Source organism: Cyprinus carpio, chromosome A3 (assembly GCF_018340385.1).
Source record: "Cyprinus carpio isolate SPL01 chromosome A3, ASM1834038v1, whole genome shotgun sequence".
Taxonomy (NCBI): domain Eukaryota; kingdom Metazoa; phylum Chordata; class Actinopteri; order Cypriniformes; family Cyprinidae; genus Cyprinus; species Cyprinus carpio.
This window is the reverse complement of record NC_056574.1, coordinates 27432823-27460787: the sequence shown is the minus strand read 5'-3', so window position 1 is coordinate 27460787 and position 27965 is coordinate 27432823. Positions and strand designations below refer to the sequence as shown.

At 37.7% G+C, this 27965-nt stretch overlaps 1 protein-coding gene across 2 annotated transcripts; it reads right to left on the bottom strand.

The window, feature by feature from the left end:
• Positions 1–277: 277 nt before the first annotated feature.
• On the bottom strand, positions 278–27724 carry LOC122137958 (neurexophilin-1-like). 2 transcript variants are annotated; one of them, XR_006155173.1, is made up of 3 exons: positions 27063–27724; positions 5455–6478; positions 278–2109 (listed from the first exon to the last, which is right to left on the bottom strand). XR_006155173.1 is itself a non-coding variant. In XM_042727579.1 (2 exons), exons 1-2 carry the CDS (start codon positions 27114–27116, stop codon positions 5681–5683), a joined length of 852 nt encoding a protein of 283 aa, XP_042583513.1. In that variant the 5' UTR covers positions 27117–27724; the 3' UTR covers positions 4994–5680. The 2 variants fall into 2 exon arrangements, 1 of the variants encoding a protein (XP_042583513.1); XM_042727579.1 differs by lacking the exon at positions 278–2109 and having other exon boundaries at positions 4994–6478.
• Between the last annotated feature and the right edge of the window lie 241 nt (positions 27725–27965).

Here is a 27965-nt window from a genome sequence, read left to right as displayed (position 1 = left end):
ATCAAAAATATCTTAATTTGTGTTCCGAAAATGAACAAAGGTCTTACAGGTTTGGAATGACATAAGGGGAAAATTAAAGACAGAATTTTCATTTTTGAGTGAACTATCCCTTTAGGGCTGAATCCAATTTTGCTTATATTTGGAAAATAGTATCTTATCTTACTTGTTTTTGAATCACTAGAAAACAAATAATAAGACCGTAATAAATAATAAGCAACATCTCTGCATTAGGAATTCTGTATGGCTGCTTTTAAACTTGAATGGTTGATGAATTTTGATTGTATTTTAATAACAGCTTATTGATTAAGTTTCTTCAATAAATGTTTATGAATGATGTCTGTAAAGAATTGGAAGTGACCAGAAACAAAATTGTATTACATCAAATTCAGTTTCTGAAGGCTGCTCATTCATACAGTTGCTCTCTTATCATCAGATTGAATGCAGATTAATTTAATGATCGTAGGCCTTGTCCTAAAACTGCTGGCTTATGCAAAGGCAATAACCCAAAGTAGCAGTCTGATATTCTGTTATTTATTGATTATTTACTGATGAAATATTTAAATTATGTTCAATAGCCCACTGTCTTTCTTTGTTCACCTCCTGTATTTGTTTTACTCCTTACCACTTAAACTTGTTTATCTCCACTTATCTTTCACTTTTTTTATCCGTCTTTCTTCATGCTTTTTTTCTATCTGTTCTGTTCTTGCTTGCTGTGTGATGTGCTGTGGGAAGTCACTGCTGGTTTGTTTTGAATTATGTTATTAACTTTGGGTTGAGCGGGAGCACACAGCCCAATTTAGAGCGGTTTCATCACTCTCTCCAAGGTTATCCTTAGGCACGCTGTGGAAGAGGCCGGATTGGGAGATGAGAGAAAAGAATGAGAAAAACGAGAGAGTGGAGGGTGTTTAGGGACATAAAACTATATATATAAAGACAAAAAGAACAGAGGGGGTAGCTGAAGTTGCTGTTAAATACAACGATGTAATCAATCTGCCTTACAACAATATTATTCAAGCTAATTTTCATGCTCTGGAATGTCAGGTTTAATTGTGATCCTGGACATATTTGATGCGAATTATGTCTAAGAACGAAAAGAAATTAAAAGAAACTTTGTAGCAGTAGATGTTTTGGGTTCACGGTGACACTGTTCAAGTGCAATTTATTGTATAGTTCCACTGTTTCAGTAATTCTGTCATCTCTCTCTCTCATTCCATCTCTTTCTCCGTGTCCCTGTGGACTATTGCCTCCTGTTTTCCCCGCTTCTTGCCATAGGCACTGAATACACATATGCAAATAGAGCAATAACATGGACTTTCATGTCATGCACATGTCATCCCCTCTGTCAATCAGCAGTCAAAACAAGACGAGACCTGAGACGACAGTCACTTTAGCCCTCTGAGCTCGGGAGCCAAACTCAGTGCTTTTCCTCTAATTTATTCTTTTATTTTTTTTGTCAGATGTCAGAAAACCACAATAAATGCCACCATTGTCATCCATACACTATATCAACATAACACACACGTAAAATAAACAATGTAAAAATATAGAAATAAACAGTAAACCTCAAATGAACCAGAGAAAAGTCCACTGTATGTCTGACATGTAATACAGCTTCATCCAGTTCCAGGGAGTTGGATTATTGTATATATCTGTGTTCATATATATATTTTCATATATATATATATTTATAAATATTCATTTATTTATATATTTATGTGCAGTATATGTCTGTTCAGTACATGTTGTACCACATTTCATTGTACAATTTGTTGCTTATAGAGGCCGCTAGCTCAGTTCTGGTTCTACGGATTGACCAGGTGTCCGATGCTCCATCCAAGCCCGACAGGCCAGCCAAAGAGCCTGTCGCTATGACAACTGAAGAGTTCTTCCACTTCAACTTTTATCCTTGCCTTGGCAACGCCCAGCAGTGCGTGACAGTGTAGTCTCCTTATCCCTCTTCTGCAGTCAGAGGGAGATTCTGAGTTGTTTTGGAGATATTTTCCCAGGATATAATGGTATCTGTTCCTGTAGGGGACTGCGTTGTGTATTTGTATAAACAGATTTGCAGCCAGCTTTGTGGGTAAGTAGCATTCAAAGTGCTACCATTACCTGAAAGCAATTAGAAGCAAATTAGAATTGATTTCTAAACTGTACATTTTAGTGCAGCCCTCTTGTGCTCATGTTCAGCGGTTTAATATAGACACACTATAGTCAGCAAACTCTTGTATGAAATCATCAGGGGAACACTTAATGTTCTGTTGTTAGCTAAGTGTGAGAGCAGTATAAAGGAGGGCTCCAAAACATCCTGCGACCATGAGAAGAGTGAAGGGAACCACCAGGGCTTTGCTGAAGATTTTTCTTGAGGATCAGACAGAAAGAGAGATAAAGTGAGTGGGAAAGAGAGATGGAAGGAAGAGTGAATGAAAGAAAGTGAAAAACGGAAGGATTGAAGGAAAAAAGTAATGACAAAAGAGAAAAAAAGAACAAAATCTCAGAAGCTCAGAAGAAAGTGCAAAAGGGATGCATACAAATGAAAGGAAGTGAACAAAAAAAGAAATATAAGGAATGAGCAAAAAAGAAAGATTCCCTATATTTTAAATAGAAAGAGAGAGAGAGGGGGAAGGGAGGAAAATGAAGGAATTGAAGGAAGAAGACAAGTTAAAGCGGACAAAGAAAAGATAAAGAATGAATGAACAAACAAAAGAGAGCGAGAAAGAATTAATGTTAAAAAGCAAACACAAGTAAAATAATGACTGATAGAGAAAGAGAATGATCAAATGAAAGAATGAATGAGAATGAGTGACACAAAATGAAGTTGAATTATCGAAAGAATACAAACAAAATAGAACCAATAAAAAAAGAATGAAAGATTCCTGCATGTTGAGCAATTACACCATTATGTGTGTGTGTGTGTGTGTGTGTGTGTGTGTGTGTCACTTGTGTGCAGGCAGTAGTGTAGTTAAACTGCAGGAGATTAGGAAGCACAGTCCAAACCAGCACCTGAGGGAGAAGAGAGCACAGAGCTGTGAGCCCCAGCACTCAGTTCACCAGCAGGGCAGACGGGACATGCTGCACTGAGCAAAGCCTGGAGCACTGACAGAGGTGTTTTATTTTCATGTGTCTGACTGAGAATTAGACGGAGGCAAATTTGCTATGACCAGTCTGGCCAAACATTTCTACATGGTTTAGGAAGCAACAGAGACAGATCAGAGCATCAAAGTGTGGATCAAACGTTCAATTACACAGATCAGACACAGACCTGTTATGGCAGTCACAGGTGACTCTTCTTCTACCTTTTTTTAGCAATTACAGGGTACAAAATGAACACTGAGTCGGACTGTAAGAATGATAGTCAGATATAAGTGATGTAAAATCAAACCATCTGTTAAGCTGAATGGCGATAATGACTTTTCATCATCATACATTTAACTGTGATGTCTTTTGGTTTTCGTTTTTTTGCTGTTTTACCAAGAGATGGAAACCAGCTTAAATATGATGCTACTGTACAAGTTTCCAGATGACCTGCTGGTGATATTGTCAGGTAATTTTGGACCCTAAGCATTTGTCATTAGAGTAAGTACCCTACACACAATGACAGTGGTACACAGGCTATTGTCAAGGTATTCTGCAGCTTTGCCTGTATGTAAAAAAATTAATTTCAGATTAGAGGGAGATACATAGTATATATTTTAAAAACATGGATAAACTGATCTATCCAGCAGGATATTTCCATCTTTGTAACTCTCTAAATAGCATGAAAACCCACAGGGATATTCACCGTACTGAATTTAACTTCAGGCAAAGAGGGTTTTTTCCCCTTTGTGGGCTCATAAAAAGCCCCCCACCCCCACTCTCTCAGTGAGTCGACACTTTGATGTTCCATATTGTGCTTTTATGTTACTCTATTTAGCATCCTGAGTTTGTTTTTCAGTCTTTTTCTGTGATTCTCTCCTCTTCCTCTCCCCTATATTCATTCTGTCCCTTTCTCATCTGTTTGTTCCCGGTCCATCTCCTGTTCATTTTCTCATGTTGTGCATCATCTTTCCCCCACTCATATCCTCATTCATTCTCCTCTTCACTCTGTCATGTTCACCTGCTCATTACTGCAGACGTCATAACTCCCACTGCTGTCTTTTACCTTCCATCCTTCCTTTCTGTATTTGCTCTTCTGTCATTTCTCCCCTGACGACTTAAGTTCACCTGGCCTGTTTTCGCTCGGTCTTGATTTGCCAGGTAACATAAAAGGTCTGCCCATGTTTTATCTGAATCCACTTGAATTTTATATAACTGATTTTCCTTCACAATAATTATCGATAAACAGTGTGTTCATTGAAGGTCAGCTTGAATACTGTTCATCTAATGTGGTAATTTTACATCCAGAGAAGTCCTTGGCCAGGTAAATCTCAGAATGTAATGCAAGCTCTCCCAGTGTAGTATGAATAAATTATACAAAATTAACAATAATATTTCTCTCTCTTTTTTTTCTCAATGATAAACCGGCTGACTGTAAGGGAATGTTCAAACAAGGACGAAGCAATCGTGCGTTCAGCAGAACAGTTATCACAGCACAAAGTCAGGAATCCTGACCAAACAAAACATCTTTTCTGCTCTTCCCTAACAGTCAGAACAATAGAGAAATTGGGCTCAATGCAGACTCAACATCTCTTTTTCGGTCTTGTATTTTTAATTAAAGTGCTTCCTGTCCTGTTTTCATTCTTTCTCATTGATATTAGGCAGGGGAGGCTTTTATCTTTTTATGAAATCTGGTAATTTTTCTCTTAGACTTTTGTATTCTGCATTTACAGCACTGGCTTTCTTTTTGTGTCATCCTTTACTGTTTTTGTGTTAAATATACAGAGGTGAAAAAGTGTCAGTGAGGCATGCTGTGGTAATTTTGTGTTAGCTGTTTGTTTTTGGAAAAAAAAAGCTACACTCTTAAAAGTAAAGGTTCAAAAGGGGGTTTGTAGCAATGCCATAGATCCACAGTCCCCCCCCCCAAAAAAAAAAAAAACCTTTCATTGATTTGTTCTTAAAAAGTTTTTTTTCTTTCTTTAATAATTTAAAGAACCATTTTCCACTCTACAAAAGCATTTGTGCAATGGAAATGTTCCTTTGATATTAAAGAACCACTGACGCCATGGAACCACAGAAAAAAGATCCATTATTTTTTAAGAGTGTATACCAAATCAGCAACCTCTTCCACCTCTGCATAACACCCTGTGGTGACCACCATATTTTCTTGTTCCCGTGTGTTGATTAGAAGACCATAACACTGGGCACTGATGAGCGCAGCCAATCAGGGACTCGGACTGATGTAGCGGACACTTCCACCCTGAGCACCTGGGCCTGACCATTTGGTTTTGCATATTTATGTTTTTGCAGGTCACATTTGCCAGGTTGCTTAAGAGGTTCTTCAAGACATCAACTGCAGCACATCCAATACTGTACATTCACCTTTTAGAGAACCACCTTTGATGTTCAGGTCATGAGGGGGTGTTCCATATCAGCTCAATGATAAGTTTCTGAAGAGTCTTTAGATAAGGACTTCAGTGTCCTTTAAAAAAGCCCTCCCAAATCAGCATTGCACATTCATCTTCACATCCATAATATAACTGTTCCTTTGTATACCAATTCCTACCCAACCAGTCCTCCTTGCCCCAGTCCATTGCTTCACAAAGCTCTAGCCTGAGGGTAGGTAGGGCAACTCGTTGTGGTAATTATAGTCTGGGCAGACCTTCTGCACCAGTCGGTAGTCTGTGCTGTAGAATGAAATGTAGATACAAATGACCTTAAAGGGTTTGGAACAGATCCAGGACACATGGCTTTGTGTCTGCTCCTGGAAGCAGGTCTTGGAGGGGTCATAGTTGCAGAGTGAGGTGCGTTTGCTACGGTCCACCTTCTCGTAGTCTACGCGGCAGTTGAAGATCTTCGAGTCTTTAGGATAGACCACGCTTTGGCGCTCCAAGTCGAACTCCACTGCCTTCACTGGAGGTACCAAGCTCACTGAGATGTTCCCCTGACCGGTGGAATTGTGACGGAAGTAGACGCTGAAGGTGCCATTCCCGTGATCCACTATCTTACCCGTGATAAGCAGGTTGAGGCGCACCGTCTTGATGTTGGAGTAGAAGTCACCCCAGCCGAACATCTTCTTAAATTTGCCTGTTTTGACGATTGGTGGACGGCGCTTGACACGTGAGTTCCCTGATGCATCCGTGTCTGATTTGAGGAGATCACTGCCCAGCATTTCCCAAAATTCCTGTTTGGAGAAGGGCACTGGCGATCGATAGGGCAGCTCCATTGTGGAAGTGTTGGCAGCACGGCCACGGCTGTGCATTACCCAGCGACTCAGGGGTGAAATCGAACCCTGAGATCCCAGAACCCCCAGAGTTTTTGAGGAGTCTGCTGAGGAGGAGGACTTAGACGTAGACGAGGGGAAGGAAGAAGATAATGAGTGGGTATCTTCCTGTCCTAGAGCCAGCTGGAGGATAGAAAACAGAAGCAAGAGTGAGCTGGTGAGTGAAAGTATAATAGAGAAGATGAAAAATGTGACATTTAAAGAGAGAGAAGGTTACACAGACAGGAATTTGAATAGGATCTAGATTTGCATTTCCTAATTGAAATACTGGTGTTTGCAAGGCGGCAAAAGAATAGTGTTTCAATTTACATATAGGCTTAACTTAAGACTTTGTTTCTGCATAACTTTGATGTTGTCATGATGTTCAGCATCTGCCTTGTTTTCTGTTGACTGTGAATGAGAATCATCATGTAACATGTCTATTGTCTTTTGCAGATGTGAGAATGGAAATATGAATCAATTAATTGTACAAACAAATGCAAAGAAAGAGAACTTGCAATTCAGTAAGGCAATAATGCAATAAAGTCATTGCTGTCTTAGATTGTGAATGGATTCAAATAAATTCAAAATCTCAGACAGCAATGATGTTGTTGATATTTGCATACTGAATTGCAAAGGGAGACTTTTGAACATGAATCTTCAATTTAAAAAAAAAAAGTTTATAAAAGCCAAAATTGACAGAGCACCTAAGGCTGAAATCTATAAAATAAAGTTTGAATGGAGTCAAGTTATTGAATTCTGTTTAATGGTTCAAGCTGAATTGATTGCATAAAATTATCGAGAAGATGAAGAAAAACAGCATGTTTGAGGAATATCAGTACAGGTCTGCCTTGTAAACACTGCAATTAAAAGAAGAGGAATATTAATGCAGTGCTCGCCTTCCAATACAGCATAATTTGAAGGACTGAACTGAAAGGAGGAAAAAGAACAGCTAAAAGGGAAACATCCTCAGCACTTGAATCAACATTCACCCATGGCAAAGCATCATTGACACCTCACTAAATTGACCAGGCCACATTAGACTACCGTCAACAGGAATTAATCTCTGTGGTCTGACCTGCACTCTACACTCACCGGTTTACGATATTGCTTTAGATATTGTGTGGGAATTATTTGATCCCTTTATGGCTTATCTATTTTTTACAGGAGATCTCTAGGACTCCCAAAGCTAATTTGACTGAGTGAGAGTGAGAGAGATTTGAACTCCTTCACTCTCAAGAAACACAAAAAACTTGTATTCAAATTAGCATTAATTAACGAATTTTAATGTATTTTAATATTTTATTTATTAAGGACCTGCTAGACATGAACAGACACAGGAAACATACAACAGAGAGAGGAAGAGCTCTGGGGTTGAATGGAGGAGGTGCAGAAAGCATGTAGGATGTTGTTAGATAAAATAGTGTGTGTTTGTCTCATTATTTGTATATAGAGAGCTGTGGAGGTGGATGAGATGCCTCGCTACGTGGGCTCATGGCTGGGTGAAGAGCCCCAGAGTGGGTGTAACTGGTAATTACTAAATGGTAATGATCTATTTGAAACAACTCATATACAGATAATCCAACAAGAGCTTTCATACCTTAGATCAAACTGTTGGATGTGACTCTTCACAGGTTTGTGTGTGTGTTGCAGAGTGTCAGAGAACAATGCTTTGATGTATTGTTTATTATCTGATGAGCTCTAAATTCTGTTTGGTCTGTTTCTCTGAGCCATGGGCCTGAGCTGCATTGTATCCGCACTGTCAGGTTCAAAGCTGAAACTCCCCCAAAAGACACATTCAATTCTAGGAAACAGTCTTATGCGGTACAGAAGCTCTCTGACTTCGCCAGAGACAGAACTCACTTCCAGGTTTATGAATTGCAGAGACCTTGCGAGTTGTGGTGACATGGACCACAACCAAGAAAATTAATTCCCACTTTCAATGGTGTCCAAGTCAACTGATGGCATCTTACATAACACATAGTCACATTGTGTATAGATACACAATCTGTTCCAGGGCATAAAAATATAACTGAGACTTGCCTCTGAAGTGTGAAGTGTCTCTGAACCTAGGGTAGGTTCAAAGAGAGGACACAGATTTAGTAACCCTTACGAAAAATAAGTTTATTCAAGTGTGCTATTAGTATACTTCTTTTAAACTAAAAATCGGAAAAGTATGCTTTTGGTTTACATTTTATGTACATTTAAGTATACTTGACTTATACTTACAAAAATTCTAAATATATTGAAATATACTTGTGCTCATATAATTCGTGTTTTCATTGTTATACGGTAGAGGGCACTAGTACACATCTAGAGAACCCCCCCCCCCCCAAAAAAAAAAAAAAAAACACAAGTGCAGAAGAAAAAGAAACAACACATGTAACACGATCATCTGACATGAAACAGTATCAAAACTGTAACGTTATGGATTAAAATGTCGACCGATAAAGAGCTTTGGAAGAGCTTTGGATGTTTTGTATGTTGAGATATTCATATAACAAAGTATATACAAATTAAAACCTAAATAGGGACATAGTATTATACTTCAAGTATGATGTAAAGTTCACTTAAGGAAAAATTATGAGTATACTTAACAAGTAGTTTACTGAGACTATACTTCAAAGTGTACAAAGAATTTAATTAGTAAACTATCAGTATACCTTTAAGTTCACTTTAAGTATAATTGCAGAAAAACTACAAACATAGAGGCAAATAGTTGTGTACTCAAAGTTTGCTACTACTTTTTGGTAAGGGAAGCCATTTTTATTTTATTTCATTTGGATTCTCTAAGGTGAATTTGTTTTATAATGTTGACAAGTTTGATTGATGTTAGCAAACCAAATTTGTTTAGATTATGAATTTCAGTTGATGAAAAATTATTAATCTATTTAACTATCATTACTTGCTTTACATGCTTTTTTGTAGTTAAATAAGTATAAAATGTCAAAAGACAAATAAATTAGCATTTATGTGTTTTTTTATATAATTTACATAAATTGTGTAAAGTGTTGTTTATGGTTCCACCAGGTCATACTGCAAAAATCCATAAAAATAAATAAATAAATAAATAAATAAATAAATAAATAAATAAATAAATAAATAAATCACATGTGTTTACTTCTATTTTGAATTACACATTGCATTGTGTTGTGTTTTAGGATTAGGGTTAGAGTTACAAAAATGTCCGTAAACATTTCCTGGCAGAAAATTACCATTACCTATTCCCCCACCATTTTCTTTTCTTACAGTTTGTTGACACTGTATTACTCCTATATATTTTTATTCTTTCACTGGCAATGCAAAAAATTTACAAATCGATTTATCTCATTTGAGTTATTAAAAAAGAACTTCTTCTAAAAAAGAATTGAATTGAATTGAACATTTCTAGTTTTGTAATGATTAAGCAACCATAATGCAAGTACAAAAAATAAAAATCACTGCTCATCCATATTGATCCTTCATTGCTCACAAGACTTTATGGACATTAAAGTATCAAAAATCCTTAGGAGACATAGACATGAATGAGAATATTGATATATAATAAGAGTTTAGAGCTGTAAAACTGTTGTGGGTAGCATATCTGGTTTGGGAAAACTTTGATGTGAAATGTTCATATCGAAATTTGTGGATTTTAATTGCATTCTTTTGGCAAAATTGAGCACAGTTTGAGACATTGTTGAGATCCCTAAAGAAATTACTGGTGTGTTTTTCTCAGGACTAAAATTGTATTACTATTATGCCCCCCAATTATTCTTATTGTCTACTAAACCCAATTGAGATATTAAAGAGATATTAAAGAGATGTATGATTTTTCTTATGAATGGGTAGCTACGGTGGTTTTTAAATGTAGAATGTATAAAGGAAAATCATAGAAGAAAAGAAAGAAGAGAATAAGGTAGTGCCTTAAGAGACCTTATTTGAAACCTGCCTTTATTTATCAGCAGGTTAACCTTAGTATATTCCAACCAGAATATATGCCAGTCCACCCTCAGAGTAAATGTATGCGGTCATAGTCAGTTTTTGAAGATTCTGCCTATCTTTGTGTGTGTGTGTGTGTATGAGTCTGTTCTCACTGTCAGGACAGGCCTGATCCACTGAGCTTAAGGATCTCTCTCTTCCATAATGCATGCTGCCCTGTCTCAACCCTGATCCTTCAGCCCACTCTGATGCTTCACGCCCATCTCATCTCGTCTTATGCAGGCTTATTCTGGCTTAATCAGGCTTACTCATGCCTGATACTCATTTTACTTTACTCTAAGTGCCTATCTCCAATCTTGATAAGGCAGATTTTATACAGTACGGATTAGCGCAACACGCTCTGGCTAATTCAGTCTTCTGTAGTCGTGCTCGTTTTTCTCCGGGCTCTCAGTCACTTTGCTTGGATCTTGTGTGGACTTCTTTGTGCCTCTATAAAAGAATGCGTGGATTAATAACTGGCCTTGATGAGCATACAACGCCTTTTCAGACTGAATAATTCTACATTAGCTCCGTTGCGGATCTGCTAATCTGCTCAGCAGCTATGCAGAGTGGGTCCTGCATGAATGTCATGCCAGCTAATTGGGAGTATAAATATTAAATTGCAATATTCTGCTTAGAATTTCAAAGTTAGAAATAAATGTCTTGACGAGCCTATCTATTCAATGCACATACTGTATTGTCGGCTGAGACTCATTCCGGGATTAGTATGGGCTAAAGATTTTTTTTGTTGAATTCTACCAAAACTTTACGAAAGAGTCTATTTTATTTATTTTATTTTAGCACTTTCTAATTACCCTGTCAGGGTTTATTTAGTTTTATTTTTAATTTAATTTAATGACTAGCTAACTGTACATTATCCCATGTTGTCGGTCAGAATTATGGTATTGATTGTGGATAGCACTGACATATATGTGACTGTAGTGTGATAAGTCTATGTTACAGTCTATTTCACAGTCTCCAGTTAATTTCAGATCTGTTTGTAAAAAAAAAAAATTAAAACACTCATTTCTTTTTATATCTAATATTGGGTTAAAAACAACTACTGCTTATAAATGGCTCGCACACACACAGTCACACGCGCTCTTTGCTGTGTCCCTGTACTGAATGATGCAATGTTGTTTTCACCAACTAAAAGCTTTGTTCTTCATCCCATCATCCTCTGAGGAGTAAACACTCTAGTCTGGATACACTATTCTGATCAGTCAAGTGTTGTCACTTTCTTCCAGAAGGCAGAAGTAATTCCATAATGTCCAGTAAGAGCAATTAATCAATCAATCAGGTCCCAGTTCTTCATCTCTGTGCATCCTTTTCTTTTTCTGTGCTTTTTTTTTTCACTTGTTCTGCTAAAACCACCTTCAGAAAACAGCACACAGGAGGCCCTGCAAGTAAATCCCATTTCTCCCATATCTCCCTGGAGAAGCATCTCAGCCCCAGATTAATAATGAACAAAAATCAAAAGCAGATAGACATATTGATTTTAATCTATTCAGACTTCACTCTCATTTTCTTTCTCTATCTTTTTTTCCTTACAGAAGAGAGGATGAATGTTAGGCGGGTTCAAGAGAGGAGGGGTAAGGAGGACCAACCGCACCATTACCCTCATTCCTATAACCTGATCTCAATTTCATTTTTCATCTGTCTCTCTCTCTTTCTCTGTATCTGTCATTTACTCCTCATATGTTGGGAAATGGTTGACTTCGCATATTGATCTGTGGCCAGTTTTCTCCAACAGGCTTGCAAGCTTTGACCTCATCAAGAGCAAGTGGAAAGCTAAACAAGACAGAAAGGCTAAGATTTTAGAAATGTCACAAAATGTTTGTGAAAGTAAAATAGGAACAATGAATTACTTATCACGTCATACACTTTCCTTGTTTTAAAAGCAGTAACTTTGCTAATAATAGCAACTTTGATGGCTGATAAATTTACTTATTCTCAACCTTACTGTATTTGCAGTACACAATGCCAAGTTTAGAAGACTAGATTAGTACACGTGCTTGGGCAGAAAAATTAAAATACAAACAAACAAACAAAAAAAAAGATAGGAAAGAGAGAATTCTTCTTTTTTTGAGGGTGGTTAATACCAAACAAAAAAGTGGTGCAACTGTTTAGTGAAGAGACAGGTATAAAAAGTGCTTCCAGGGCCTTAAACAAAGACTTCCTTGTTCATTTATGGTCAAGGAAACTTTATTTCAAGGGTTCTGTTGACAAATTTCCAACCATAAATAAATAACAAGGAGGCGACTGAAGGGAATTGACAGGATATTATTATCCACACTATATATCAAGTAACCGAAGGAAAGCATCTCTGAATGAGATGAATTGGATTTTATAACTTCTTTGCCCTCCATATGTGAAATTAAGGACATGATTCATCCAATCTCACTGTAATTTTCTGCACCTCTTGACAGGGATGTTCCTCTGTCTTTCATTAATAAGATCTGTAACTACATCAACCATTTCCTCTTCCTGCACACTTGATGTGGTTTTGACTTCATTCCCTTCCTTATACCATTTAAAGTAAATGGTGCAAGGCAGCTGAGCCATTCTAAACACTGCGGGTGGAATAACACAGTATGTTTTTTGCCAGATGAAACACTCATGGGAGGGGAAGACCGCAGCTGGAGGCGTTGGTAGCATACGCAGGACTGAAAGTGTAACGGCTGTCTAGACTGTCCAGCTCTCTAATCCTACACTCAACTTTCATGTGGATTATGGTGGGTTGAGAAAGAAGAAAAGACTAGATGTGATAAACAGAGGTGGGGAAAGACAAGACACCTTTAAATTAGATTATCTTTAATATAACAATGTGTGGTAAAAGCACACTGGGTTGATCGCACTAAATCCCATTTATTCATAGAGTATTCATTTGTGTGAGTTCTTTATGCACCAGTGACTTGTTTATGGGATCCCAAGTAAATTTGGATTTTAATGAGTATATGGCTATGATTGCTTTGAGCTGCAGAACTTGTTTTCTAAAAACTTACAAGAACTAAAAGCACATTGTGGTAATTGTGACTCATTTAGAGTTATTGAAAACAAGCCTTAGGTGCTTCTCCAGGCGACAGAAAGAGATGTTTTTTTTAATGGTTTCATGCTTTGGAAGCAGGGATGAAGAAGGAGTTGAAGGAAGTGAAGAACCAAAAAGATGATAAAGATATTGGTATACAAGAGTATTGCACATTACAGTATGTACACTAGTGTTCAAAATTTGTGCTCGATTAGATTTTTTTAATGTTTTTAAAAAAATCTCTTATGCTCACCATGGCTGCATTTATTTGATTAAAATGATTTCATGATTGATTAAAAATAGGAAAAATAGTAATATTCTAAAATATTGTTACAATTTTGTTATTGTTGTTATATATTTACAGCTCCAGAGGCAATCTATTGTAGTGTTTTTCTTTTTTTTTCTTTTTTTTTAATGTAATTTATCCCTGATAGCAAAGCCGAATTAATATTTGGTGATATTTTGATGCTCATTTCTCTTTATTATCAATGTTGAATAAAGTTATTCTTTTGTGAAAACCATGATACATTTTTTGAAATGGAAATCTTTTGTAACAACGGAAAAATCTTCACTGTCACTTATAATAAATTGAACATATACTTGCTCAAGTCATTTTCCGGTCCCTTACCCCTCTAGCTTTCCTTTCCTATCAATGTCCTTAAGATAAAAAGTGGATGAATCTCTTTGTTGTATTTCCCATTTGTAAGTCACTCTGGATAAAAGCAACTGTTAAATTAATAAATGTACAATAAATGCAAATTGGAAAAAAGGTCAACCAAAAATAATATAGTGAAGAAAAAGTAATGCAATTGCAAATAGTGTACTCTACGTTTATACTGCACAGTTTGCACACCAGAAAAGTTGTATACTGTGCACATACTGCAAAGACAGTATAGTGTGGCTTTCCGAACATAGCCAGAGGGAGTGAAAAATTGGAGAGAAGGTGGGATGAGCTGGAGGTACAGCACCTCCGATAATGAAGACGGCATCTGGAGAGCAGGCAGACGACATTCAAAGCCAGAATGAGACAGACAAGTGTAGAAGAGCGAGTGGGAGCTGGGAGAAAGAGAACAATGCAGGCAGTTTAGAGAAGAGTCGGGAGATGACCGGTGTGGGCCTGACAGTTCCAGAGGCAATAAACAGGCATTTAAAGAGACAGGTACACAGTTTCTCCCCAGCCAATTAAAAACAGACTGGCACAACATTCTACCTCTTAAAGGGACAGCTACAGTGCTCTACTGAGGCCAATTAAAGAGACGACAGCACCATTTTACTCAGCAGAGCTCAAGTGACTGCATCTGGGAATATATCACTGATTCTGCTGATTTATCCATAGGAGAATCTGAGAATGTTTTCAGTGCCATGAGGATCTGTATTCCATGGGGTCTTGTCTGAAAAGGTTGAATAATGGCTTTCGTAATTGCTTTACAATTGAGTAATGGGGTTTATGGTAGCTTTCTAATTGAATACATGTCACAAACTAGGGTGTCATAAATGGAAAAAAAAGTCAGATCAGCCATGAAATAAGAAATTGTGTGTAAAATGCAGAAAATAATATACCTACATTTTGGTTTTTGGTAAAAACAGTTTCAAACAGTTTTTAATTAAATGTGTATGCTTATTTTCATATTGTTATGAAAAATGATTGTTTGAGAGGAAAAAACACTGAGCATATAATAACTTGCCATCTTTGAAAGGAATTTTTTAATATGGATTTAAATAAGCCCATATCAGAGGTAGGATTTCAGTCTGCTGTGGGTAACCTTTTAAAACAGCAACCTTATGGCCTCAAGAGGGCTGAAATATTCCATAACGAGTGTGTGAGAGTGTGAAGCCAGCTCTGGCCCTTTGAATCACATCTCACCTGGCAATAGTAGAACAGACAGATACACAATTACAGAGTTTCAGACTGATAGCACTGAAAAAAAGAGGTACATGTTTTTGCCTAGTCGTTTAAAGAAACAGGCACTGCGATTAATGTAAACCTTCCTGAAGGGAAGAGCCTGTGTCCACTGACTGAAATTTTGTTCTGAAACAAAGAATATGGCAGTTTGTTCAAATGTCCAATAAGGCAACATGGAATTGAGGTTTATTGTAGAAATGTCTTCTGTCTTACAGAGCACACTATACCAGAGTGTGTTATATTTTTCCTAATAAAACAGCACTGATGAAGAATAATATTGACCAGTAATTTCATAGCTTTCGTTTCACAAACCAGTCTCCTAATTGATAAAGTCAAGGCTCACCTTGCATTTTTATTTAATCACCCTGGGATATTCTGATATTTATTTTGATAGTCCAAAGTGAAAATAAAGTCAATGAATTTTGTTTAATTAAATAATGCATCACATTATGGAAATTAAATTTGTTGCAATTCCATTTTACGTAGTCAGTCGTCTTCTAACCCCAGCCCCCTAGTGGTCCTACATTTTAATGTCTTTACCTGCAAAATCAGTAAACTTATCACATTTCTTTGCTTTCTGTGGAAGAAGTCTCAAAAAAATTACTTTCACTTTTGATCAGTTTAATTTGTGACTGTATTATTATTATTATTTTATTATTAAAAATAGTAATTTATTTGTTTTTGCAACTTTTTAATGGTGGTGTATTTAAAATTACAACACTTATTCATCCAAGTTTAACATACTATTTTAGTAGCATTAATAAATGAAGTAACACATGTTAATATTATTGTAAAGTCTTACTATTTTGCCATATTGAGCCAAACTGTGACAGTTTCTGGCAATTGTGTTTTTCTAGATGTCCTCTATTTCATAAAACTATTTACTGTGTTTAAAAAAAATGCAGGTCCCTGTTCCAGTGCATTTCTGTCAACCAGATAGAGTAAGTAACACCAGCCACTGCATATGAATCTTAGAAAGAAAGATATTGACAAGTGAGGCTCGTGCTCTTTACAAATCTCCAAAGAGGAAGGTAGAAAATTAATCAAGGTAACTGACAAGTATATGTCAATAAATCCGACAATATGTCTTTAATTTAGTGCTATGATTCGGATGATAACCTCCTCTGAGCCTCTGAGTGTCAAGGTACTGCACACCGACACACACACACACACACACACACACACACACACACACACACACACACACACACACACACACACACACACACACACACACACACACACACAATGTGTTATGTCCCAGCGGAAACACTGCACTGTTAACCTGAGTGTCAAATTAAGTTTGAATATTATGCAGAAAACAATATGTATGAGATGAGATTTTCATTTTCTAAATCACTTCATATAATTGAGGGAGAGGATGGGAAGCAGAGAGGTGCAATGAAAACTACCTCTCTCTCTCGCTCTCACTCTCCATCTCTCTCTCTCTCTCAGTCTCTCAATAAGTGCCGTGCGCTCCTGTGTTTCCTCAGGCTGTTGGATTGAAATCTCCATCTCTAATATGACATCAATTTTTAATTAAAGGCCCCAGATCCCACTCAGATTCCTGAGTGTTCACCGACACATTTATTTCTCTCACTCTCTGCAACAGACCTCATCTGCTCACGCTGGGAGATTTCTCCTTCTGTTACATGATTAAAATCTGCAGACGGCTCTGCCCTTAGAACTAATTATTCCACACCAAGACAAGAGGCGCAAGGGAGAAAGAGAACACAAAGGGGAGAGAAAGGTAATTTCACAAGAAACAAGCCGATTGACTCTTAATGAATAATTTATGCCAGCTTCAATGGGGTCACAAGAGCCCAATAAGCAGAACCTTATGCCCACCCATGACCTCAGCCCCGGCTGCTGGACAAACATTGGTCTCTTCCTTCCTTCTCCTCACCTTTGTCTCTGTGTCATTTTTGGCCATGGGCTGTCCCACTTGAACTGAACATCTGAAATAATTTGGATAGGTTCAGTTCAGTGATGCTTGTGGAGCGAGGGCTAATTCGGTATTCACAGTGTGATGGCGGTGCCTGAATTGGCTATCAAATTTGTGCATTATGCCGTATTGACAGAGAGAATGTGTGTATGGGTGCAAATCAGCACAATCTGGTCTGTGATAGGTGAGGCAGGTATAGATGGGCTAGGGAAGAGTGAGGTGGGCTGGGAATGGAGAAAGAGGGTGTGTTAGCAGAGCCATAATTGTTCATAAAAGTTCTTTGATTAAGGGGCTGTTGGTGGGTTGCGACACTTTTTGATTGGGTTGTGAAGAGCAAAACAGTGCTAAATGAAAAAAAAATTAATGAAACATTCTGTTGTTTTGTAACAGGAGCTTAGCAACACAAATTCAAAATGGTACCTACAGTACTGTTCAAGTTTGATGTCAGTAAGTAAAAAAAAAAATAACAATACTTGAATTGATCACAGGGTAATAAAAAAAAATCCTGAAAAAAATGTGTCATGGTTTCCACAAAAATATGAAGCAGCGCAATTGATTTCAACTGTGATAATAATAAGAACTGTTTCTTGAACAACAAATCAGGATATATGATTTCTGAAGGATCATGTGACACTGAAGACTGGAGCAATGGTTGCTGAAAATTCAGCTTTGCCATCACAGGAATAAATTACATTTTAAAATATATTCAAACAGAAAACACTTCTTTTAAATTGTAATAACATTTCACAATATTACTGTTTTTACTGTTATATTTGAACAGTCTTAGTGACCATAAGAAATGACCTTCAAAAACATTTAAAAACTTATGAATGGTAGTGTATAATTAACTTTTAAGGTTAACTGAAAGGAAAAACACTTTCTATATCTTTTGTTTTTGATGCCAAAGGTTGTGCATCCTCAGAAAACCATGAACAAAACTAAAAGAATTAAAATATTGTTTAAGTTAAATGTGTACACTTGCAATGAGAAAAAAAATCAGACAACATTCCATTTTGAGCTATTAATTATCATCTGCTGAGAGCATGAAAACAATCAAAACTGTAAAAATGATGTATAAATTGTCATATTTAGTCTTGGTGATAAAGAGTGACACTGTAAGATCCGACAAGGCTATGTGTGGCAGCGGTGCAAGACAGTCTAATGGGAGAGGTTTGATTGTATGTCATAGACACAAACACCAACCTAAACTACATCTGTTTTCTTTCCCTTCCTCCACGGCTGAGAGCACAGCTGATGCCCAAAGTAATGGGATTCTCCATAGCACTATAGGACAGGCTCTAACAGGCAGTTTAGATCTCATGTATTTGACCCCATTTGCACTTGTTAAGATCATTCATGGAACGCACTGAGAATCAGAAAGGGAGAGAGAGACACAGAGAGCAGGAGAAAAAGCAGGGCGGGGAATGAAATTGTTGAACTGACTCCTTTGATAAATTCTCTAGTAAGAAAAGTCATGTCTGGTATTAAGGGAGGACTCTTGGAGTGATTCCATTTCAAAGGAAAAATATCGTGAACATGATCATTTTAGTGCTGTTACGCCAATGTTTTACATCATTCAGGAAAGCCTGAGGAACACCAACCACTTTCATGTTCTCCACATCTATTAGCAAAAATCAAGGCTGAATTTAAAGCCCAACCCCCCCACCCATTACAGTACGTTTGATCAAAATCCTACTGACTTTTTGATTGGGGGGGGGGGGGGTAATTAAACTGAGTAATTTTGTGTACATCTTTTCTTGCAATCAGTTCAGCCATCAGTATACATTGCTCTCTAGACATCAGCCAATGAAAAGCCCCATACTAATCTTGATTTTTTTTAGACAGTCTTTGTTAGCAGCCTCAGAGCTAATCCTTGAATTGACAGCTCACTTAGTAATTAAGGATTTTAGATTTCAAGAATTAAAATTGAAGTGGACACCATGGAGGTACGGAAGTTCTAAGCGGCCATCCATTATAATTTTTTTCCTTTTTGTTTTCTCGTTATAACGACTTAATTTTCTCGTTATATCTCGACATAACGAAGTTCGTTTTTTCTCGTTATAACGACTTAATTTTCTCGTTATCTCGACATAACGAAAGTTTGTTTTCTCGTTATAACGACATGAAAGTTTTACTGTTGCTATAGTAACGAACTCAACTTTGACAGGCATCTGATGGACAGCCATGCAGGCGCTCTTACTGTAGCCTATATTTCAGCAAATTTTGCTTCGCCTAGGTAATAATAACGTCTACAATACTGTATAAATAAAGGCTGATCAATCACTGTTGATTTTTTTCCAGAGACAGTACAACGAACGTTTTGTTTTTGTAATTAACATGTTTAAATGGCAACACCGCACCATTAGAGCTGCTTGGATTAAACTCACTTTTAATTTTCCCTTTATATGAAATAAAATAATATATAATTTGTAATTTGTAGTAGTCATTATGTGGCAGATATCATGTGTGTTACAAGCTTCTGTTTGAAAAGAGCGTTCATGTGTACGTGTAGTGTATGTGTGTGTGTGTAGAAAAAAACCATTACAACATTACAGAACAAAACTGAGTTAAATTAGTGTGTGGGTTTTACATATACATCACATTTCTCATCAATATGGTTAACAATAAAGATTAGTAATAAGGAAAAGAAGCACATCAGCCTACATCGTTAAATCCCGTCCTACTGTAGATAAACAGAACATCTCCGCTTATTAACTACCTAATCATTAAATTAAAATTAAATTTAAATTAATCATGAGCCTAAAAGAAGCACAAATATAATATATATTGGTGCAAACAGAATACAGTGATGTCAACCTTGGTTTTGGTAAGCAGTTTTTGATGAAACAGAATGCGTTGGTGAAACTCATGCATCTAGCAGGAACTTAATACACAAAATATTCATATTGATTCAAGCATTTAACATTTATGAATTAATTAAATGTCAGTAATAAACAAGACTGCACAAATTATAGCGATCACGAGGAAGGTCCGCGTACAGTAAAGTGGATAGTATACAACGCCCCATCAGTTATATTCAGGTCTATAGTGCCACCTGCTTGCGCAGTTTTGTAAATTCTTAGAGAAAATTAAGTCGTTATAACGAGAAAACGAACTTCGTTATGTCGAGATAACGAGAAAATTAAGTCGTTATAACGAGAAACCGAACTTTGTTATGTCGAGATAACGAGAAAATTAAGTCGTTATAACGATAAAACGACCTTCGTTATGTCGAGATAACGAGAAAATTAAGTCGTTATAACGAGAAAACAAAAAGAAAAAAAATTATAATGCATGGCCGCTTAGAACTTCCGTATGGAGGAACAATAAGAAAACAATATAACCGTTTTCATCCAGCCTTGAAGGCTTCACCAGCAGATGCCTATGTCACACCCTAATGATGTCAGCAGATGCCTTTGTCACACCCTGATGAGGTCACTGCAATGCTCTGCTAGTACTGTCTACTCTCACAGATGCTGACAGATGTCAAATAAACTGAATGTAGCACTGCGTCCATAAAGAAGAAACTCATCTTTGCCCCTTTACAAGTCTGTTTCTGATTGGGAAACTATTTGAAGTGTAAAACCTCCTCAGACACAAACAAATCTGTCCTGCTTTCCAAGTCAGTTCATTTCTTTAAGATGAAAACTGATTGTTCTGTGTATTAATTAAAATGATGGAGGTAAACCTTGAAGCATAATTTGAAGGTGTTTTTGTATCAGCAATAACATGAAAAGACAGAAAAGGGTAAAAAAAAAATGAATCTTTCTTTATGCACATTTTGTAAACTGTGTCAAGTTCATGTAGTTGAACACACAATGCTTTGTTTAAAAACTACAGCATTTATTAATCTTAGTTAATGGTAATTTTGTACATGTAAAATATATTTTTAATATTAAAAGTTGTATACATTAATACTAGTTAACACATTTTGAACTAACATTAACACTGAACAAAATGGTATAAATTAACATTTAATTTAAATACATAATTTAACAAATTTAATAAAGAAAATTCATAATGCACAAACCAATGTTAATGTAAAGAACATTATGTAGTGTTATTGAAATTATGAATATTTGTATGTGTGATGACACTTTTATTGTCTTACTCTACCTGTCATACACATGATATTTCTGTCTGGTTATGTTTATCTATGAGGAAACATGATTGTGATGTCAGTGGTTTTAAAATGCTATCTGTTTCAAGCAGATGGTTCTCTTTTAGGCCAGAAACATATCTGAGCACATGAACGCAGATGCTTCATCCCACACAAAATTTCAGGTATCACTGCATTTCCAAACAAAAATTCATAATACAATACAAGTACATGTTACTTCTCAGCTTTCTTGCAATGGCCGTAAATCAGGCATTACCATAAACCAGTGGTTCCCAATCCTGGTCCTGGAGAACCCTCAACACTGCATGTTTTTGGTGTCTCTCTTTTCTGACACACACTTGAGGTCTTGGAGTCTTCGCTAATGAGCTGATGAGTTGAATCAGGTGTTTGAATAGGAAGACATCTAAAATGTGCAGTGTTGGGGGTTCTCCAGGACCAGTATTGGGAACCACTGCCATAAATGACCTGTTTCAAACGACAGTTTGCTATGTCAGGTCATCTACTGTCATGATATAACTGTCTGCCTGAACAACAACACATCTAGTTTAATGTCACAGACATGACATGACAAAGGTAACTCTGTCGCCCCCTTGAGTACTGAAGGTTTTTTTTTTTTTTTTTTTTTTGGTCTTTTTCTTTTTTTTTTTTTTAACCACCACAGTAACCCAAGGGCACATGCTCTTGCAATGCATTATCTGTGTTGTGTGTTTCTGGCTCAGGTCATAGCCCTAATTACAATGAAGAGAAACCACTGCAGAATCCACTTCTTGCTTTTTTATGCTTAGTGTAATACAAGCACACTCACTACCTTAGAGTTAGTTTCAATTAAGCAGTGCTTCGATATTTATATAATGGCATTTAACTGAGATATAATTGGATGTTAAGAGTAGGGACCAATAATCTAGGCATAAAAGCTGTGCTATTTTAGCTGTCCTGTGCTTTTTTGCCAGCTTATCTTCAATGGGGAAATCCTGCAATGTCAATGATGCCCATTTCTGGGAAGGAGGCAGATGGGAAACCAACAGTACAGAATATGGGCTCCTCCAGGGGTCAGCCAGACTGTGCTAATGCATAAAATCCTCAGTGTTTAACATTCGGGACACAGGTAGACCGCAGTGTTTAAACTGCCCTTTGGTTTCTCTGTCTTGTTTGTCTGAGTGAGTACACTGTGCACGTTTGGCTGCCGCTTCAGACTGGGCTGTTTGTATGGTTTGTCTTGTTTAAATGTGCTTTTACATCTATACACTTATAAATGCACTTTGATTTTTAACTGGGCAATTCATTTTCTGATTCTCGTTGGTGCGCAGAGGTGGCGTGCCCCACTATGACGCTTTGTTACAGTGTTTCATCCGGCCTACCTAAACCCACAGGCCTGCCTACCTGCCGGTGTTTGTGGTGTGGGTGCTGCAAGTGGAGTGCCTGCGTTCCCGACAGGAGTGTTTTGCGGCATGGTGGACAGCATTGTCTGGTCTTCCCGCTTGCCGTTTGGGGTCTGCTCTGCATTCCTTCAGGCTCTGTGGAGGACGCCAAGCCAAGTGTTCCCGTATGCCTCTCGGGGTCCTGGAGTTTGCACTCCTTTGGACTCTGTGGCGTTTGAGGTGCAGCCTGACTCTGGTTGCTTGGTGTGCCGCTCCATGAGGGACTATTGGCTGCTGCATTTTACACTACTGCTCCTGCTGCATGGACTCTTGGTCATATATTTCTCACTTTGGATTATCCGTTTTCTTATAACATGATTCTCTGTGAAGTTTGATACATACACTGTATTGTTTTTTGTATTTTTGTTGTGTTTATGTTTTGATTTGTAAAGTGCTTTGAGCTCTGGAAAAGCGCTATATAAATTAAACATTATTATTATAACATGCCCTCTTTCTGTCTCAAGATACAGTAACTGTGGGTCAGTCTATGGGAGAGTTTCAAAGTTTACTTGTACAGTAAATCTGACCAGACAAGGCGGCAGACCGTGAGGGACAGAGGAGGTGCGTAGCTTAACAGGTGAGTCATAGAATATTTGTCCGTTTATGGCATGCAAACAGATTTTTTAAGAGCTTAAAATCAAGCAACAATGTTTAAGTGACAGTCATACTCGAAACACTCTCCTGAACGGCTTTGTGTCTATTCTATTCTGGCTTTTTTGTGTGTGTGATTTAGTTTAAGAAGTATGACTGTCCAATCAGAAACGTCTCTCTAAACTGAAAACACAAACAACTTTCATCAATATTGATCACATGCACATTAAGAAAAGTGTGTGATTTTTTTTTATTTTTATTTTTTTATAATTTCTGTGTATTCCAGAACCAAAGTTTACTGCACACGCCCAGACAGATGGACTGGATTTGTCTGATTTTATCAGTGTGTAGTATATTTTCCATCATGACTGTGTAGAAAGTGGACAGCCTGCTCTGAAAAATTACATCTTGTAACTGTATTAATTTAATGAGTTCATAATGAGAATGATGCTGCGCCAATATCATCAGCATAAACACGTTTAACGTGGTAATTGCCTGCAATAAGCTCTTGACTGCATGACATTGTTCTGTGGAGAAATTACTTCAATCATCACAATCAGGATAGATGACAGAATAGATGACCATCGCATATGTATGCATGTACTTTTTTTATATAGTTTATTTTGTTGTGTTGTATTTTATATCGATAACATTTTATATTGTTAATATTTTGCATAGTTTATATTTGGTTACTAATTGTTTTATATTGTGTTAACTGACGTGTGCAGATCTGCTCAGTGTACATTCAAAATACTCCCTATGTGAGTTCTTATACCTGTTGTTTATGCACAGAATTTATTTATGGTAATGACTTTACTTCCATATGGTGACGTACACAATCGAAAGAGGAAAAAAAAAATGTAGGGCATAGTTCTTTGTTTCAGTCTATCAGTTTTTGATTGGATGGAGGCAGATTTGAATGCGCACTTGCAGTTGATTGTAAAAAAAAAAGGAGGCGGGGTTAAAAAGGACTAAATATTTGGAGAAATCAGATATACTGTGGAAGAGAGGAGCCTGTTGTTTTACTTCTTGCAAGACTGAGTTGATACACACACACACACACACACACACACACACAGACACGAAAAAAAAAAAAATAATAATTTTAACTCTGCAATATGTATGTGGCCAGGACTTAGAAGTTTCTAACCTCATAAACATCTGTTGATCAGTGGATTTTCTTAGATGCTAAATTCAGTCACCTCATGGCACAGGCCATAGATTAAATGAAAGCTCCTTTGTTTAACTAGGCAAATGCTTGAAGGCTTTATTAATGCAGGCCCTTTAGTTTCAATAAAGCTGATGAAAATTAAGGTTGATTATTAATGTGCTCTACATGTCTATTAATAATAACTGCATAATAGTGTTTAATAAGGGATAATTCATGGATTGCTCTATAATTTATCACTGTCACACGGCAAATTAATTACCCATGATGCCCAATTGAGGTGTGTGAATGCGTAAGCCATTTTCTTGCGTCTGACTCTCCCTCAGGTTTTAAGTAATGTTGCAGATAAATGACCTAATGCCATAAGCTAAATTGGATAATTACGTTATTAGTGTCTTCCTGATGCAAAGAATGGTTATATATCTGAAAGTATGCACAGACAGCATTCTGCAAGCCACACAAGGCAGACTGTATGGTATTTTAATAAAACTTCTTATAACCTTCACCTGTAATTTTATGAGTCTGCTCTTTTCAGCCCGTTTCTTTTCTTGGCTGTATTTTTTCATATCACTTAGGAAAAAAAAAATATCACTTTCATTCAGATGCATTTCTGTAAGATTGTTTCTATTCTTTATTAAAATTTGTCAAGCCCAGAAGATTGGCGATGCCCTGGTATGTGTGCTGTGTATTTCTCTCAGGACTGACCCCCATCAAATCCAAACTTGGGTTACAGATTGAAGGGAATGTGACCTTATTAAATTTCCTCTCTCTGGTAGCCCCTTCTCAGTTAATTACAAAGTAGGTGTTTTGTAATTAATCTAGGGAAGATTTCTCATGGTTATTAGATGTCCGCCCCCTTTCGAATGGACAAATGTTAGTAGCCAAATGGGAGGCTTTACAGCAGGAAGCTGGATTTGTACTAATGCAACATCCTACTGAAAGTTCCAGTATGTGGCATAATTAAACTGCAAATAAAGCAATGCTTGTTTTTTGTTTAGATTTCAAATTCTGATTCCCATCTTCTCTTTGTTTGCCACATTAATGACAGTATTTTGTATCCCTGTAGAATAAAAGAGGATTAAAGCATGTCAAAGCAGAAGTCATGAATTATTCCAGCTACACAGCAGATAATTGTAACACAGAGACTGCTAGAGGGGGATTAAATGTAGACTGCTATAACACCCTCCGCAGGTGCATGAAAAACAGGCAGCCGTACACAACCTTTGCTCTAAAGTTAAACTAATGATACCCTGGCATAGTTTACCCATTGAAATCAGTCATAGGTACAGCAAGGGCAGTGTAAGGCTTTGTACAGTGTGCCAAGACAACAATTGACTCTAAACACAGAGGACAGCCTACTCCCAGGTATTCTTCATTCTTTGATAAAACATCTATAGGTCTATAGGATTGCTAGAGTCTTATTCTCAGAAGTGCCATGAATATTAATAGTAAAATTATTCATAATAGTTCTTATTGTTATTAAATTGTTTTTCCTATTATATTGTTCTGTGGTTCTGTGATTGCAGAAATCACCCATTCACCCACATCCAAATATTTTTTAGTTACTGTAAATCGAGTCACATCTCCCGCAAATAATTTGCCTTAATTTACATATGACTGTAAAATCTTATTTCTAGAAATGTAAACGTTTTCTCAAAATGCAAAATTTTTGCTTTGGTTTATTTAAAATTGTAGGTAAGGTCGGGCATCTTAACATTTGTCTCCTCGCACTGTGAGCAACTATATAATTGTTTTACTCTTCTTTAACTTCAGGTTTATATCAGACCACCACTTGTCTGTGGTTGTGTCTTTGCAGACTAGTGTATGTGAGTGGTGCGGATTTAAGTTCTCATAAGTAAGAGCATTTTTCCAGAGCGGTTTTTCCCCCCTCCTCGCTCCATCATCGTTGAAGCCGCAAAATGGAAAACCAGTGGAGTGGATTAACCTCAAACTCTCAGGTGCTCCGTTCCATTCACACACACTGTTCCAGGCCAGCATTCAATCTGTGATTTGCTTAGTGATTTTTTGGTCTGAAACTCAAGTTTCATATTTGAATTACTTGTAATAAAACTGCTGTGTAAAAACAACATAGAAATAGACACTGTTAAAATATTTTCTACAAGTTTTAACATTGTTACATTGTGTGTTCGGTTTAGTCTCTCTCTCTCTCTCTGTCCTGGTCCTGTCATATCTACCTAGGGCACCAGGTGAGCTGTCACTGGTGGCCGTTGAAAAATTAGGATCATGACTCCTCTGATTTTTTTATTTTATTTTTTTTACTGGATCTCTCCTTTTCCCCTCTCTTTCCTTCACACGAAATACACAGAATAGGCATGGGACCCCTTGCGCGCGAAGCGAACCGTGGCGTTCAAGAAACAGTCAATAAGCGCTCGAGCGCGCGGGTCTGTCCAGAGCTCGCTTCCTAAACTCCCGCCCTCAAGTGTGAAGCGCGAGCGCACGGCGGGAAGACCCTTACGCACAAGTGACGGCCACTCGAAGCGCACCACTCAACCGTTGACAGAGACCCCGTTCGATTCAGTAAACGCAATGCTAAAACTTAATATCACCCCTTAGTATCACCCCCCAGCCGCTCACCAAGCACGCTGTCCCGTTGAGGAGCAGCAGGATGAAGCCGTGGTCGGAGCGCATCTCGTCGATGTCCTGATCTGTCGACAGCTCTCCGTTCAAGAAGATTCGGTTCCTCCGGTACCGTATCCAAAACAGTCGAGACCCGTTCCCATGTCCAACATAAAGTCAAGCGCGAGCTCTCCTCTTAGTGGAATCCCACCTGCTGTCTGTCACGGTAAGCTCCACTGCTTGGAGCCCGTCACATCCAAAGGTGTCTGGAAACTGACAGCACACTTCTTCGCTGCCATCTGCGTACACTTAGCTCCTTGTCGTGTTGCTGTGTGAGGGGAATCATCACCGTTATCCGCGCTTTTATGTGCTGGTGACAGTTAGGATCCCAGTGCGCGAGCCTGACCGGAGCGCAAACTCCTCGAACGTCGCACATATCAGTACATGCAGACTGGCAGCAGGGCTCCTACACGCGCTGACGTTTTAAACCCCCCTCTCTCTTTCTCTCTCCCTCGCCAGAGCCCCCAATCTTCCTTTTGCACTCTTTCCCTCACTTTTCTCTCTCTCTCTGTGCGCATGCGCAAGTATGGTGGGGCGAGTGGAGCGTGGTAGTTGGACAGCCGGTGTACAAACTGAGTTTCTTTCAGTCCCTTTTCTTTGTTTTGGCTTTGTCTTAAGCATAATATCAAGGAGCTTTGTTGTTCGTTTCCCTTAAACCGTTTGCGGCTTTTTGTCGCGCGCTGGTATGGTGACTAATTTGATTCAGGTAACCTCGCACCTAACGCTGCGTAATGGGTGCAGGTGCGTGAGTGTGGAGGATGTGCTCGTGGTGGTGGGAGAATTGATTGGATTTGACAATATTCTCTCAGCATCGCGAATGAATAAGGCAGTTTTTTTTTTTTTTTTTTTTTTTTTTTTTTT

What these genes read in the sequence shown, in the direction of transcription:
- LOC122137958 (XM_042727579.1), bottom strand. Translation starts at nt 27,116, where the DNA reads ATGCGCTCCGACCACGGCTTCATCCTGCTGCTCCTCAACGGGACAGCG. An exon ending in TCAACGGGACAGCGTGCTTG is followed by an intron (nt 6,479 to 27,062) that starts GTGAGCGGCTGG and finishes TCTATCCTCCAG; the next exon opens with CTGGCTCTAGGACAGGAAGA.